Source organism: Anabrus simplex, chromosome 2 (genome assembly GCF_040414725.1).
Source record: "Anabrus simplex isolate iqAnaSimp1 chromosome 2, ASM4041472v1, whole genome shotgun sequence".
NCBI classification, from domain to species: Eukaryota; Metazoa; Arthropoda; class Insecta; order Orthoptera; family Tettigoniidae; genus Anabrus; species Anabrus simplex.
In genome coordinates, this window is record NC_090266.1 from 322,491,223 (window position 1) to 322,509,133 (window position 17,911).

Below are 17,911 nucleotides of genomic sequence, written 5' to 3' on the forward strand. Positions count from 1 at the left end.
CTTCACACTTTACTCTTCACTGATAATAATAATAACACTAACTATTTACTCTCACATATCACTGGAAACATTACGATCGAAATATCACTTGGTGATCACGCCTACTAATGAAATTGACATTTCATATAGATGAATACCTACTTCCAATAATCTCATCTAGACGTTTATCTACGCACTGTCTTCGCACAAATACACATATCAACATATAATTATAAAAGGTAATATTCTCTTACTTACGAAAACGACTCAGATAATGGACTTAGCTTTGCTCAAGGTGGTCTCGATGTCTTCTCATCTCCGGTCATCTGAGATTAGGATCTCGTCATCTGGTTCCTCCACGAGTGATCGGGTTCATCGTAGCTCTCCGCAATTGATTACTGGTCATCTGGGATGATCAACATCGTATCGCCTCATCAGGATCCAAATAGCGTTGCCTTGTTTCTTTACAGGCTCATAGTGGAATCTCGTACGTATGTAACAGAATAATAACAAAATATGTGATTCATTGCTGTCATTCTTCAACTAATATATCTCTTGTGAAGCTCAAATTGTATGGATTTTGCTATGGTACAGTTAGTCCAATATGCTAGCTCCAAATCGACTAGGATAATTATTAAGTATTTATTCCAATTTGAAAAGGAACTTCTTTCCTCTATATTTTTATTGGTGCGAACGCACTCAACAGCTGATCAGTACGTATCTTTTACCATTAAGCGGTATCGGGCAAATTTATTTAAGCTCTGCGCCACTTCGTGACGTAGCTCTATTGTAATCTGGCTTATCTCCTTTTATAGTATTTTATCTTTCGCGCAGCGATTAAATCTTGATAACAAGTGTTGGGTGTGTAGCCGCGAATTATATTTCCTTCCAAATTACGGTACCGGTATTTACTCCAGATGAATAATCTCTTTCAGTCTAGTCCTACGTCTTCTTACTGCTTCAAGGTCTGATTATATAGTGAGTGATGAGCAAATTTTTTTCTTAAATAATAGGTTTAAATAATGTCCATTTGTCATTCTTTTCCTGCGCCTTCTATACATGGTTCTTTCCATAACTGACTGATGAAAATAATTACATTTCGGCCCGTATTGACGTTAAATGCATTTATTTTAACATTTTGATCGTAGAGACTCCATGTTTGTTCCTACCAGCTCGTATAAAGAACTGTGAAACGGCACATGACAGTGATCCCCATGAGGCAGTGTTAACAACACTCATGTACACTGAGACCATATCATATGAAACTGCCTTTATAAACCCAATGCTGATATCGGATATTGGATATCAAGTGTCATTATCCCCAGAGTCAGTTGCTGAAAATTACTATTCAAAGGCTATTGAAAGTTCTCTAACTTTTCCGAAACAGCTGTGAATTACTTGGTATCATTCTTCTTATTATTATTTTTTTCTTCATGGGCCTCTAAGTATTAGTTCCTAATTAGCGTCAACCTCTAAGATCTTTTTCTACCATGTTTTTCCTTCATTCCCTCCTAGATATACCTGCTCCCTTCATAAAGCTGCAGGTTGTTCTTATTGGGTCGTCTTGGATTTTTCCTCTCTCTTCACCTGGTAGTCCTAGAGTGGAGAGTCTGATTCTACCCAGCACCTCACATTCTAAAAGTATGTATTCAGCTGATTCCTCTGCTTCACTGCATTTCCTACATATATTGTCTCATATTACTCCAATTGTATGTAGGTGTTTTTTCAGATGGCAATGTCCTGTCAACAGTCCTACTACCCATATTATATTTTCTCTGCTGAGTTGAACAGGTCTTTAGTATGCTTCTTGTTTGGTCCTTTTATCAGTTCCTTTGCAAGCCTGCATCCTGGAGTATTTTTCCAGTTTTCCATTTGTTTCTTTTGTACCCATTTTCCTATGAAGTGACAGGCTTGTCCATAGGAAAACCTGCATACAGGTTCTGGGCCTACAAAATGTGTTTCTGCCTCTTTCCAGGCCAGTTTATCTGCCTTTTCATTTCCTTCTATACCTGCATGCCCTGGTACCCATATTATTTTGACAATGTTGTACTTTGAGAGCTTCAGGAGAAGTGAATGGCATACATACATACATACATATATTATCATTATAGACTGTTATGCCTTTCAGCGTTCAGTCTGCAAGCCTCTGTGAATTTACTAAACGTCGCCACAATCCTCGATTTGCAACTAGTGTTGTGGCCTCATTTAGTTCTATACCTCTTATCTTTAAATCGTTAGAAACCGAGTCTAACCATCGTCGTCTTGGTCTACCTCTACTTCTTTTACCCTCCATAGCAGAGTCCATTATTCTCCTAGGTAACCTATCCTCCTCCATTCGCCTCACATGACCCCACCACCGAAGCCGGTTTATGCGTACAGCTTCATCCATCGAGTTCATTCCTAAATTAGCCTTTATCTCCTCATTCCGAGTACCCTCCTGTTTGTCCCAGCAATCATTCTTGCTACTTTCATGTCTGTTACTTCTAACTTATGAATAAGATATCCTGAGTCCTCCCAGCTTTCGCTCCCATAAAGCAAAGTTGGTCTGAAAACAGACCGATGTAAAGATAGTTTCGTCTGGAAGCTGACTTCCTTCTTACAGAATACTGTTGATCGCAGCTGCGAGCTCACTGCGTTAGCTTTACGACACCTTGATTCAATCTCACTTACTATATTACCATCCTGGGAGAACACATAACCTAAATACTTGAAATTATCGACCTGTTCTAGCTTTGTATCACCGATCTGACATTCAATTCTGTTGAATTTCTTAGCTACTGACATCAATTTAGTCTTCGAGAGGCTAATTTTCATACCATACTCATTGCACCTATTTTCTAGTTCCATGATATTAGACTGTAGGCTTTCGGCACAATCTGCCATTAAGACCAAATCGTCAGCATAGGCCAGAGTGCTTACTACATTTCCACCTAACTGAATCCCTCCCTGCCATTTTATACCTTTCAGCAGATGATCCATGTAAACTACGAACAGCAAAGGTGAAAGATTACAGCCTTGTCTAACCCCTGTAAGTACCCTGACCCAAGAACTCATTCTACCATCAATTCTCACTGAAGCCCAATTGTCAACATAAATGCCTTTGATTGATTTTAATAATCTACCTTTAATTCCATAGTCCCCCAGTATGGCGAACATCTTTTCCCTCGGTACCCTGTCATATGCTTTCTCTAGATCTACAAAACATAAACACAACTGCCTATTCCTCTCGTAGCATTTTTCAATTACCTGGCGCATACTGAAAATCTGATCTTGACAGCCTCTCTGCGGTCTGAAACCACACTGGTTTTCATCCAGCTTCCTCTCAACGATTGATCGCACCCTCCCTTCCAAGATGCCAGTGAATACTTTGCCTGGTATACTAATCAATGAGATACCTCGATGGTTGTTGCAATCCTTCCTGTTCCCTTGCTTATAGATAGGTGCAATTACTGCTTTTGCCCAATCTGAAGGTACCTTACCAACACTCCATGCTAATTTTACTACTCTATGAAGCCATTTCATCCCTGCCTTTCCATTATACTTCACCATTTCAGGTCTAATTTCATCTATTCCTGCTGCCTTATGACAATGGAGTTTATTTACCATCCTTTCCACTTCCTCAAGCATAATTTCACCAACATCATTTTCCTCCTCCCCATGAGCTTGGCTGTTCACAACACCACCAGGATGATTTTCTTTTACATTGAGAAGATGTTCAAAATATTCCCTCTACCTCTCCAGTGGTTCCCTGGGATCCATTATGAGTTCACCTGAATTACTCAAAACACTGTTCATTTCCTTTTTCCCTCCCTTCCTAAGATTCTTTATTACTGTCCAGAAAGGTTTCCCTGCTGCTTGACCTAGCCTTTCCAGGTTGTTACCAAAATCTTCCCAGGACTTCTTTTTGGATTCAACAACTATGTTTCGCTCTGTTTCTTTCATCTACGTACAACTCGCTGTCTGCCTCGGCCCTTGTTTGGAGCCATTTCTGATAAGCCTTCTTTTTACGTTTACAAGCTGCTCTCACTTCATCATTCCACCAAGATGTTCACCTTTTCTCATCTTTACAAACAGTTGTTCCTAGGCATTCCCTTGCTGTTTCTACTACAGCATCCCTGTATGCCAGTGAATGGCAATACCAGACAATTCTGGATATTAACTGGACTGCTTCTAATGCCTTAATGGCCACTTGGCTGTCTGTAAAAATGAAAGTGTTCTTATTCCTATAGTTCATTTTCATTTTTTCTTCAAGACATATTGTGATAGCTATCACTTCCGCTTGAAAGACTGTAGTGTGTTTACCCAGGCTCATCTGGATTGATCCCACCTCCTGTGCCATCCCCAGTCTTTGAGCCATCAGTCCACCACACTATATCCTCTTTTTCAGTATTCCATATGTTGATATCCCAGTCTTCTTTTTTTATTATCTGGGTCTCAAACAGTTTTTGAAAGTTGTACTTTGGTATCATATGATCAGAAGGCATGTGTAGAACTTCCTCTGTTATTACTCTGTTAATTTTAGTGTCCTAGATTGGGTCTTTGTGCATTCCAGCACTCTAATTTGCCAATCTATATGAACTCATTCTAGCCTGTCCTTTTATGACATTGCATAGTGATGGGAGGTCTAGTAAAGTATTCAAGGCTTCTGTCGGCATAGTTCTCATAGCCCCAGTTATGGCTATGCATGCCATTCTCTGTAGGCTATCCGATCTAATACTAACTTTTCCTTGGCTTACTTTCTGCCATCAGATGATTGCAGCATAGGCCAACATTGGTCTCATGGTCATTGTATATATCCTCATTACCATTGATGGTCTTAGGCCCCATGTCTTCCGACGGCTCTTTTGCATGCATACAGCAAGTTCTTGGCCCGGGTTATGTTCCTTTTTATATGTGGATTCCAGGTTAGATTTTTATCTAACACTACACTACGTGCAGTGCCTGTTCTTCTATATATATATCTTGCCCAAAGAGCTTCAGTGATCTCTTTCCCTCTAATTTCCTCCTTCTTGTAAAAGGGATCAGAGTTATCTTGTTCAGGTTAACTGATAGTTGTTCTTTCCAACATCAGTTCCCCACAGGGTTGAGTGGTCTTTGCATGAGGTCCTGGATAACACTCGTCACCTTACCTCGTTATACAATCACTAGGTCATCTGTGTATTGTTGTGTATAAAAACCTTGTTCGTTGAGCATAGCTATGATTTTGTTTACCACGAGGTTCCACAGCAGAGGAGAAAGAACTCCTTCCTGAGCACAGCCTCAGGTGGCCCTAACCGTCAGCGTTTCTTCAAACAGGGTTGCTTGTATCTTCCTTCCATCTAACATGGATTTAATGCATTTGACGGCAGTTTTATTCACCTAGCTCTTTTCCAATGCTTTGATCATAGAATCATAGGTTGTATTGCTGAAGGCTCCTTCTATATCTAGAAATGCCGCCAGTGCAATTTTTTTATATATTGTAGGCTTTCCTCTAGTTTACAAACCAACTGGTGGTGTGCTACTTCAGTGGATCTGCCAGGTCTATATACAAACTGATTTTCGTGTAACGTTGAGTTCAGTTGCACCGTTCTTCTTATATATTTATCCAGAATTTTCTCCATTGCTTTTAGCATAAAGGAGGTTAAACATAATGGTCTGTATGCTTTGGCTTGGGCATAATTTGCCCTTTCAGGCTTAGGTATGAATACTGCTTTAGCTTCAGACCATGATTTCGGCACGTACCCTAAAGCTAGACTAGCTCTGGAGAGGTCAGTCAGAGCATTGATGAGTATCTCCCGTCCTTCCTGTAGAAGTATCGGAAGTATCTCGTCTGGCCCCAGAGCCTTTATAGGACGAAACATGTCGATTGCGCATTTTACATGGTTATGTTTTATTATTCTGTTGGCACAGTTCCAGTCTGCTCTTCGAGCTCCGGTCTCTGTTCCAACCATTTTTTCTTCTTCTGTCATCTCCTCAGCCTCAGAAAAGTGACACGCCATTATTATCTCCAGCGTGTCCCTCCCTGCCCGAGTAAATGACCAATCTGGTTTCTCCAGTGTCCCTACTTGATTTATATGGGTTGCTTTCAGAACCTTCTGGAGCCTTGCTGTTTCAGTGTGTGATTCCACTTTCTCACAGAACAGTCTCCAAGATTTTCTTTTTGCTTTCTGTATCTCTAGGTTATACTCGGTGAGTTTCCTATGATATACGTTCCACATACCATTTCTAGATTATATTCTATACAACATCCTAACCTCTTTTTTCATTTTGGCTAGTTTGTTGTTCCACCACCTTACCTTTTTGGTGTTTTTCTTTTCTTTGAGAGGACAGTTTTCATGGAATGAGTCTATAATGGCCTCTTCTAATAGTTCCACTGCCTCATCCAATTCTTTCTGTCTTCTCACATTAGTTGGAATTTTTTGTACAGCCTTCACTAGAACTTCTCTGTATCTGTACCAGTTAGTTCTTTTTGGGTCTCTATACATCTCAATCCCACATAGTCTTGCATCTATTGCAAATTGGATATGCTGGTGATCTGCCAATGGTGGGTTTCTCCAGCACCTTCCAGTCTTTAATAAAGTTTGCAATATGCATAGTGCTTAGTGTAATGTCTATTACCTCCCTATGATTTTTATTTATAAACGTAGGATTATTTCCTAGGTTTAGTATCATCAGCTCAGTTCCAATAATAAACTCTAGTAAAGATTCGCCTCTTGCATTGCAGTTTGTGCGGCCCCATGCCGTGTGGTGTGAATTTGCATCTGCTCCAAGGACTAGGGGTTTGCCTTTCCTCTTTGAGTTGCAAATTAGGTTTTCAACTTCTTCTGATGGGGGCAGATTAGTTCAGTTATATGGGAGGTATGCAGAGCCTATGGTTACATCTCTGGGTCCCTCCCAATCTCCAAGTTTAATCTTGGCCACTGTTAAGTCCTGTGAACAGTGTTCCTGCAACATAAGTTATTTTAATTTCCTGTTCACAAGAAGACCTGTTCTGGGTATTTCCCATGTTGTATCATACATCAGCTTACCTCCAGATTCCGCCAGTCCTGCTACTCTGCGCTTGACTACCCATGGCTATTGAATAAGGGGCCACGTCACTAGCCTCGGACTTGAATTTCCTGGAAAAATTGGCCACAGCTGCTTTTTTTATACTGAAGATTGGCCTGAAGGACCTTCAGCTCCATCTTTATCAACATTGGGTTTCGTTTTTCCACTGATGACTTGCAACTTGATCTGCCCAAGTCCAAGCTTAGCCTTAAGGCTTCTCTTTTTGAGCTCTTCAAAGTCTCTTTCACCAAGGGCTAGAACGACTGTCCTTCCTGTCTTATCGATTGAAGTGGCATTCAGCACTCTCCACTCTTGTGTTTACCGAGCTCGATAGCTGCAGTCGCTTAAGTGCGGCCAGTATCCAGTAATCGGGAGATTGTGGGTTCGAGCCCCACTGTCGGCAGCCCTGAAGATGGTTTTCCGTGGTTTCCCATTTTCACACCAGGCAAATGCCGGGGCTGTACCTTAATTAAGGCCACGGCCGCATTCTTCCACTTCCTAGGCATTTCCCATCCCATCGTCGCCATAAGACCTATCTGTGTCGGTGCGACGTAAAGCAAATAGCAAAAAAAAACCTCTCTTGTTAGAAGTTTGGTATCGTGCTGATTGATTCTGACAGCAGTCTGCTCAACTGGAGCTTCTGTGGCCATTTCTTGTTTTAAGTCGGCGACTGCCTGTCCATTTGGGACTTCAGTCTCCAGTTTTTCATCTTGGGCTTGCTCCCGGATCTGCTCTACTGGAACTTCCTTGGCTTCCCTTGATGTCGAAGTTTTTGAAATTAGTTCTTTATAAGCATCCATATTTCAATCAATCATATGGTTTTTGCCCCTTCTAGGGTCCTGAGCGTCGTTCTCACCTTTTGTGGTGAGGCATACAGCCAGACATTGTCCTCCCGCAACTCAGGCGCTCCGTAGCAGAGACCATGCTCCTCAGTCGTCCATCCAGCGGTCCGCCTCTGGTCCGAACCTAGCCAGGTTTGTAACCCCTTCAGTAGGCCTAATCACGTGGTCTTCACTTGGCATTATCATGACTGAGTTCACAGCCATGACTTTCCCCCTAGGTTGGGATCACCCCTTTCCTAACCCGCAGCTCGTCCAGGCTACGTAGAACAAAGTGATGTGTTGGTTCCGGCACCCCGCAGTGAGCCTTCACCTCAAATCACCAGCCCACTTTACCTGAACCACTATATCACCCATGTGGAGGAACCGTGGATGCCTCTCTAGCATGTGTGGGCGAGGACTCCACTTCTAAGCCTTGACTTGGGCTAGTAACAATGGTATCATTCTTTGTTAAAAGATTTTTTTTAATTCATCACTACATAATGGACATCAACAGTTAAGATAATGAGTACTAATGTTTACATTTTCGTCACTGGAAATGGCTGACATTGTGCAGTTTGAACTTTTTTCAACAAGACTGTATTGAACATACGGTCTTTCTTTCACACTATTGATTCCTCTATATGACTTGCATTGATGTTACAAATTTCTGTATGGAACTACAGCAGTGTACTGCCTGAAAAAACTAAAAAACAAACAACTGTGCAGAATCAAAATGCAATTGTGGTGGTGGTGGTGGTGGTGGTGGTGGTGGTGGTGGTGAATGTCCATGGTACGAAAGGTATCTCTGTTCTAGTTAATCAGTGTTACTCTTCTTTAATGACCATTGAGAGAATAAAACAAAAGTGTGACAGTGTGGCCTATTTAATATAGTATAGCTTGAGAAGCTGAAGTAAGACTGGTATGATAGAGAGAGCAGAGCAAGTATGAGAGAGTAAACAGTGAACCCCCTCTTGCTGTCTCTCTCCCGTAAACAACTTCAGTTTTAGTATTTGCCATTACTTACCATTAGGGCATAATATACTACTGGTAGGATAAAATATCATACTCCAACAAAAATGTATGTGAAAATCTCTCTCAGTACAGTGCAACACTCGGCTTAACGAGAGCCAGCAGTACTGGCTATTTAGGCCTGGATGTTGCCAAGCTGTGTGCAGTAACTCAAGCATGGAGCTAAAGCACTTCAGTGCTTGCTTAACGGAAACATCTCCCATGAGAGGTGATCACTGATCCTCGGTCACTAATCAGCAACATTGGGCAATCTTCACTTTGGTTGGTTTTGACAGGACACTCTCCTGTACAGGTTATAAAACTGTTGGTCTTGCATGACTAGGGAGATTAGGGCAGGAGGGAGTTAACAGAAGTTCGCATTTCTTGCAGGGTTTTGTTTGTAGTTGCTGAGCTCTACAAACCCTGAATGAATAGGGGTACAGTCTTCACATCCTCATGAAGTACACTGACTGACAGAGCAAATGCAACACCAAGGAGGAGTGGTTCGAAAGGGATGAAAGTTGGGGAAAAAACAGAGTCGGCACGGAAGAATAATTGATGTTTATTTCAAACCGATATGGAGGTTACACAATGCGCACGGCATCGACTCAGTAGGATGTAGGACCACCGCGAGTGCAGATGCACGCAGAAACACGTCGAGGTACAGAGTCAATAAGAGTGCGGATGGTGTCCTGAGGGATGGTTCTCCATTCTCTGTCAACCGTTTGCCACAGTTGGTCGTCCGTACGAGGCTGGGGCAGAGTTTGCAAATGGCGTCCAATGAGATCTCACACGTGTTCGATTGGTAAGAGATCCGGAGAGTACGCTGGCCACGAAAGCATCTGTACACCTCGTAGAGCCTGTTGGGAGATGCGAGCAGTGTGTGGGCGGGCATTATCCTGCTGAAACAGAGCATTGGTCAGCCCCTGAAGGTACGGGAGTGCCACCGGCCGCAGCACATGCTGCACGTCGCGGTGGGCATTTAACGTGCCTTGAATACGCACTAGAGGTGACGTGGAATCATACGCAATAGCGCCCCAAACCATGATGCCGTGTTGTCTAGCGGTAGGGCGCTCCACAGTTACTGCCGGATTTGACCTTTCTCCACGCCGACGCCACACTCGTCTGCGGTGACTATCACTGACAGAACAGAAGCGTGACTCATCGGAGAACACGACGTTCCGCCATTCCCTCATCCAAGTCGCTCTAGCTCGGCACCATGCCAGGCGTGCACGTCTATGCTGTGGAGTCAATGGTAGTCTTCTGAGCGGACGCCGGGAGTGCAGGCCTCCTTCAACCAATCGATGGGAAATTGTTCTGGTCGATATTGGAACAGCCAGGGTGTCTTGCACATGCTGAAGAATGGCGGTTGACGTGGCGTGCGGGGCTGCCACCGCTTGGCGGCGGATGCGCCGATCCTCGCGTGCTGACGTCACTCGGGCTGCGCCTGGACCCCTCGCACGTGCCACATGTCCCTGCACCAACTATCTTCGCCACAGGCGCTGCACCGTGGACACATCCCTATGGGTATCGGCTGCGATTTGACGAAGCGACCAACCTGCCCTTCTCAGCCCGATCACCATACCCCTCGTAAAGTCGTCTGTCTGCTGGAAATGCCTCCGTTGACGGCGGCCTGGCATTCTTAGCTATACACGTGTCCTGTGGCACACGACAACACGTTCTACAATGACTGTCGGCTGAGAAATCACGGTACGAAGTGGGCCATTCGCCAACGCGTGTCCCATTTATCGTTCGCTACGTGCGCAGCACAGCGGCGCATTTCACATCATGAGCATGCCTCAGTGACGTCAATCTACCCTGCAATTGGCATAAAGTTCTGACCACTCCTTCTTGGTGTTGCATTTGCTCTGTCAGTCAGTGTATAAACCCTGCATTTCATGCTATTCCCTTGTGTTTTTTGTGGAGTTACCAGTGTGTTGTGGTCTACCAACCTCACTTCCTCTCAAGACCCTGTCCTCATCTTCGCAACTTTGCCGTTGAAATTGGCTGCTAAGTTTTTGCGTATGGTCTGTTCCTTAGCTGTCCTACCTAATGAAAATGTTGTAGTAGATTTGAATATGATCTAGTTGACAGTTCCCTTGTCAGGCCAAAGATATCCTGTATTACATATATGACTTTACTGTACAGAAATGAAACTAGGGTGAATATTGATTCATGAACTAAAGTTGATGAATTTGGTACTTTCCTTAAATCACAATTCAGTTGTTGGATGAGGGAAGGGAGTAATGTGGATACACTTTGGGAAAAATTTAAAGGAATCATTTGGGAAGGAGAGAAGAGATTTGTACCTGTGAAGAAAGGTAAAATGACCTCAGAGTCTGTTTATTAGACAAGGGAAATAAGAAAATGTAGAACAGTACAGGAAAATCAAAGAGGGTAGGGAGAGTAGGTAAACTAGAAGGCAGCTATTGAGGGAACTTAATTGAGTGAAAAAGGATGCAAAAGAGAATTATATGAATGTCATACTTAGAGAGGGTAATGACCAGAAAGGGAAATGGAAAAAGCTGTAATCATATATTAAGAATCAAAAAGGAAAAGGAATCCAAATTCCCACAATGGTGGGAGAAGGGGGTGAACACTTCTTAATGGATACTGAGAAGCAAATCTATTTAGTAGGGAATTCAGAGATTCAGTAGAAGATTGTCACGAATTGGAAACCAAAACAGAAGATAGAGAGGGGGACACTCGTAAGGAAACAAGAAGCTTCTCATTCACAAATGAGGATATTTTCAGAGAAATCCAACTGCTTCAGCATGGAAAGCAGCAGGGAGTGATCAAATTGCTGGGGAGGTATTAAAGACAGTGGGGTGGTACATACTGCGTTATTTAAAATTTCTCTTTGACTATGTCATAAATAATACTGTAATACCAAAAGAATGGAAGGAATCTATGATCATACCAATTTATAAAGGAAAGGGTGATAAAAGGAAACCTGAGAACTACAGACCAATCAACCTGACCAGTGTAGTTTGTAAAATACTAGAGAGTTTACTAGCAAAGTACGTAGGTGGTTTGAAAAGTTCTCGGAATGTACTAGAATTAAGTATCTTACCTCGGTGGAACTGCTTTTATTTTTCAACATAGTCTCCATGTAGACTAATGCATTTGGTCCAGCGATGTTCCAATGCATTGATCCCATCTCGAAAATGAGATTCCTCTAGGGCTGCAAAATACCTCTCTAATTTGGCTGTCAGTTCTTCCCTTGTAGAAAATCTCCGTCCACCGAGCAAAATTTTCAGCTTGGGGAATAGATGAAAGTCTGATGGTGCCAAATCAGGTGAATAAGGTGGATGTGGCAACAATTCGTACCCCAGTTCATGAAGTTTTGCCATGGCAATAACACTTGTGTGCAGAGGAGCATTGTCCTGATGAAAGATGACCTTTTTCCTTGCCAAACCAGGCCTTGTTTCGCGTATCTTTTCCTGTAGTTGGTCTAGGAGGTTTGCATAGTATTGCCCCGTAATTGTTTGGCCAGTAGGAAGATAATCTATCAGCCGAATGCCTTTTGCATCCCAAAAAACTGAGGCCATGACCTTTCCGGCCGAACGCACTGCCTTTGCTTTCTTTGGTGGTGTTGAATCAGCATGTTTCCACTCCTTTGACTGCTGGACCCAAGTTTCATCTGTAGTCACAAACCGGTGCAAAAAATCTTGTTGGTTGCACTGAAAACGGGCCAGACTTTGTTCGGACATTTCCAATCTGGTGCGTTTATTGTCTGATGTCTTGTCCGATATCTTGCGGATAATTTTTTCATACCCAATTCTTCTGTTAAAATATAATATACCTGTTCAGAAGACATCCCTACAGCTTCAGCAATCTCCCGAACTTTCAGTCGACGATCCTCCATGACCATTTTATGCACTTTAGCGATAAATTCTGGGGTCGTAACACTTTTTGGCCGTCCACTTCGCGGATCATCATCCAAGCTCTCCTGACCAAATTTAAACTTGCTGGTCCACTTGGCAACAGTTGAAAATGAAGAAGCAGGATCCCTCAGTGTGTTCTGAAAGTTGGCATGAATTTCCTTTGTTTTCATACCTTTCTTTACAAACTATTTAATCACTGCTCGAATCTCAGTTTTTTCCATTGTCACAAATCACTACGCGGGAACAACAACAAAGAGTCATCACTACCACACTCTTGCAGCTAGAGCACTGACACGCCACGTGTTCACTCACAAAGGATGTGTGATTATTGCGCGGGAACCTCGTTGCTCTAGCACTGACATCTAGCGGTGATTCCGAGAACTTTTCAAACAGTCCTCGTACATCAGAGGGGTATGTGATGATAACAATTGGTTCATAAGGAGCCAGTATGGATTTAGAAAGAAATTTTCTTGTGAGGCACAACTGGTGGGATTTCAGCAGGACTTACCAGATCAGTTGGATTGCATAGCCATAGACCATTCCAAAGCATTTGACAGAGTGGAACATGGAATATTATTAAAGAAACTGGAGGGAATAGGATTGGACATCAGGGTTATACATTGGATAAGACATTTCTAAATTCAAGGGATCAGAAAGTAAAAGTAGGAAATAATGTATCACAGGAAGAGAAAGTTTGGAAGGGAATTGCACAGGGTAATATAATCGGTCCATTACTTTTCTTAATTTACACAGAGGATTTAGGGAACAATATAACATCAAAAGTAAGATTGTATGTAGATGACATAATTGTTTATAGGAATACAAATAACATTGAGGATTGTTCAGAATTACAAAGAGACCATGACATTATCCAACAATGGGTTGAAGAGAATAATATGAAGGTTAACGGAGGCAAATCAACTGTTACAACATTTACAAGCAGGAGCTGAATTTAGATAGGCTTTGGATGAGGTAATTATCCCAAAAGATGGCATGTTCAAATACTTAGGTGTGAGATTTGAAAGTAATTTGCACTGGAAGGGTCATGTTGGTGACTTTGTTGGGAAAGCATACAGATGGTTACATGTCATAATGAGGCTACTTAGAGGATGCAACAAGAAATTAAAAGAGAAAAGTTACTTAAGTATGGTTCGTCCATTATTGGAATATGCAAACAGTGTTTGGGATCCTCACCAGGAATACCTAATAAAAGAAATACTGGGCGAGTTGGCCGCGCGCGTAGAGGCGTGCGGCTGTGAGCTTGCATCCGGGAGGTAGTAGGTTCGAATCCCACTATCGGCAGCCCTGAAAATGGTTTTCCGTGGTTTCCCATTTTCACACCAGGCAAATGCTGGGGCTGTACCTTAATTAAGGCCACGGCCGCTTCCTTCCAACTTCTAGGCCTTTCCTATCCCGTCGTCGCCATAAGACCTATCTGTGTCGGTGCGACGTAAAGCCCCTAGCAAAAAAAAAAAAAATAAAAGAAATAGATGGTGTGCAGAGAAAGCAGCAGGATTTGTAACAAGGGATTTCAGGAGAAAAAGTAGTGTATCAGGCATGTTACAGAAACTTGGGTGGGGAGCTTGTAAGTAAGAAGGGAGAAAACTAGACTTATAGAAGAGGAAGCTTGGGGGGAAATCCATGAGAGAGATCAGTTAGAAAATAATTATTTCGGCAGGGCTGACCACAAGTATAAAATTAGAAGGGATTTTAGCAGAAATGATTGGGGTAAATTTTCATTCAATGGGAAGGGCGTGAAGGAGTGGAACAGTTTACCTGAGGAAGTCTTAGATCCTTTTCCAAAATCTGTACAGATATTCAAGAATAAACTGCAACAGAGAAAAGAAATGTTAGAGGGCATTCGACATGTGCAGATAATTATAATTAAATAATTTTTGTGAATAAATTAATTCCATCCCCTTGTCTATGGAGACTGGACAGCTGAAGTAGGGGACTGCCTGTAAGGGTGAAGTACAGTGGGAACTTCGAGGGCCCTGGGACCGCTACGGTAGCTGTGAAGGCCCCACAGGAAGTCTGAAAAGCGGTGGCTCTGGTTAAGACGCAGCAGGCGTTATGCGAGTTAAGTTCCAAAATGGATAAAAAAATATGTAATTAAATGCAATGACAACTTTAATCTTATAGCTATTGTATAGTATTATTTGAAGTAATTCCACATACTGTATGGGTTGATTATGTTTGCAAGTACAGGAGAAATTATAAGTAGAATTTTATAAACAATATCAATTTATTAAGGACTAGCTGATGTACCCGTGCTTCGCTACGGGATTCTCAGAAAGACTGACTTGGTGGTTTTCCTAACTGAATTCAACATAGGTCATTACAAAAATGTCAGTGGGAATGTAGCGATTGACAGCAATGTTATCATATAAAATACTCGATCAAATGAAAAACCGCATACTTTCTCACTTTCAACGAACAGTACTACGGTGCCGATCTAACAGTACAAAGTTTGAGAGCTGGAATAACCAGATCGCAGACTGCCGTGAACACTCCTCTGTCATTATTCTGTTAAATATGCACACTATTCATTCCAATCAGTGCCTCAGAGTAGGGATTGAATAGCTCGAATGCTATAATGAACCAGTGTATTACGTACCAGTAATATCAGAAAATGTATGAACCAGAGGAATGGCATGCTAAAGAAGAAAGTTATCTAACTCCCCAGCTACTTCCCGCCAATATACAGGCAGGCTGTTACACTCGGTACGACCAGGCGAGTTGGCCGTGTGGTTAGAGGCGCGCAGCTATGAGCTTGCATCCGGGAGATAGTGGATTCGAACCCCACTGCCGGCATCCCTGAAAATGGTATTCCGTGGTTTCCCATTTTCACACCAGTCACACCAGGCTTTACTTTAATTAAAGCCAAGGCCGCTTCCTTCACACCCCTATTCCTTTCCTATCCCGTCGTCGCCATAAGACTTACCTGTGTCGGTGCGACGTAAAGCAAATTAAAAAACCCTCGGTACACTGCAGTAATCCTATCTATTGGGGATGAGTGGAAACAGAAGACAAAAAGCACATCACAACAAACAATGGTCAATGTAATGTTATTGTTGATAAAGTTTATGAGCTTTCTATATTGTAGGCCTTCACATTAGTTTTCTTTCGACTCTGTGATATTAGGGCATCTTACAAAATTATTTATATCGTAGACTGTAGTTCCTTATTCTCAGACTTTAGATACCGATTTTCACTAAATTCTGTTTACCCATTTTCTCATGACTCGGCGGTGATATGCACTTAGTAATGAAAATCCAAATTCATTAATATATCTGTGATTATATGCGGTACGGTAACAATGTATAAGACATAAGTGATCCGGAAATATAATAACTCCTTACATAACTACTACTAACTTACGACATAACTAAAGTTATGTTAGTTATGTAGTATTTATCGATACGACCACTAATAACATAAATAACTTATTTGTGAATTACATTTCAGGTGTTCTCCTAAAGTACCATTTCTCTCAGCATGAATAAAATAATTTGTAGCCTAGATTGTAGTGGTTCATCACCCGACTTTACATACCGATTTTCATTAAATTCTCTTCAGCCGTTTTCTCGTGGTGCGTGTACAGACAGACAGACAGACAGACAGACAGACAGACAGACAGACAGACAGACAGACAGACAGACAGACAGACAGACAGACAGACAGAAATTACGGAAAAGTAAAAAATGCATTACCTTGTTACTGTGGACATGACCGATACAGAAATACCATTCTTTTCAAATTCGAAGCAATGTACAGACAAAACTCTTATTTTATATATATAGATGGGCTGTGTGTTTAGTAGAAAAAAATGTTAGTGTAAATTATGTATAATGCTGTATTCAAGGAAAATGTCTTCTTCTCTTGTTAATTTAAAATTTAGTGCTGATAATAACTTACTGTATTTTACTCTGCCATTTGCTACCAAGGTAGACAACTCATTTGCTAATAAAGTGATTTTGATTTGATGGTAATAATTTTGGGCATAGCGAGAATCTGCAGTATTAATGGCAGCTGTCCTAACTGTGTGCAAAATTTCTTGGTAGGTTTTGACATGATCTTGTTGATGATTCCCTTGTTAGACCAAAGAAAATCCTGTATTACCTTCATAACTTTACTGTAAGGAAATGAAAATAGGTGGATTCAGATTCATTCATTCATTCATTCATTCATTGGCATGGAAATAATTAAAAATTGTGAAGTAGTCTGAATATGTGGAATTAATTGCATTACGTTACTCATATGAATGAAATGGAAGTATCATTAGTACAGAGGAAAGTTGAAACTCCGCTTACGAATGAACTTAGGTGGTTCACTGAATGCAAATAGGTGACAACATTTTACTTTGAAGATTAATGATTTTAACTTTAGGGTGCAATAATTTTAGGAGTAGACTTAGAAAGACTGTATCTGGCTTACACATTAGGATTGCGGTTAGTGGTATGTAAAGCCACCATATTGTTTGTTTTAGGGTGTAGTGGAGTTTAACATGCTAAGTCACTTCCAGACTGAATGCTGACAGGTAGACAATTCTAACAAGGAAGTAACTTATTGTAATTACTGGGAAATTCTGTATAGGAAGCTTGTACTTAAACAATGAAAGAATTTGCACAAGCTGTGCTCTCTGTGGTGAGAGTTAACAGCGAGTTAAGAGGTTTCTCATATTTTGCCATCAACACTTCATAGTCCTTTATTTCATGTTTCAGGACACCTTATTCAATCCTACCCAAAATAATTATAATCATATCACTGTGGACATCAAAATGCAGGTTATCTGGGAGGATTAAGATTCAAGTTAACTCTACGAAGTTGATAACTACTTAGAAGGAAATATGTATTTGATTAATCATTTCCAGTTACATATATCATTAATATTTCTTTTTTATTTCAGATTGGCTTTGGGTAGTTTTGTTGAAGAATATAACAACAAAGTCCAAATAGTTTCACTTGATGAGGACACTTCAGAATTCAGTGCAAAGAGTACATTTGATCATCCCTATCCTACCACAAAAATCATGTGGATTCCTGATAGTGTAAGTATAGCAACTTGATATAATTTGGATTTCCTTAAGAAATAAGGGTTGTTTTTTTTTGTTTGTTTCATTATTCTGGGTCTTATTATATGAGTCTAAATAACGGTCTAGACATTCAAAGTAAAACTAAAAATCATGT

The 17,911-nt window shown here is 41.4% G+C and overlaps 1 protein-coding gene across 4 annotated transcripts in view; it reads left to right on the top strand.

Annotated features, from left to right (window-relative positions):
- The window catches only part of LOC136864101 (DDB1- and CUL4-associated factor 7), a 512,531-nt gene that overhangs the window by 192,730 nt on the left and 301,890 nt on the right, over window positions 1–17,911 (top strand). For all 4 annotated transcript variants that reach the window (XM_067140674.2, XM_067140673.2, XM_067140676.2 and 1 more), the window contains one exon: window positions 17,631–17,772. In XM_067140674.2, coding sequence (XP_066996775.1) covers window positions 17,631–17,772 — 142 coding nt within the window. The remainder of the gene's footprint in view (window positions 1–17,630; window positions 17,773–17,911) is intronic.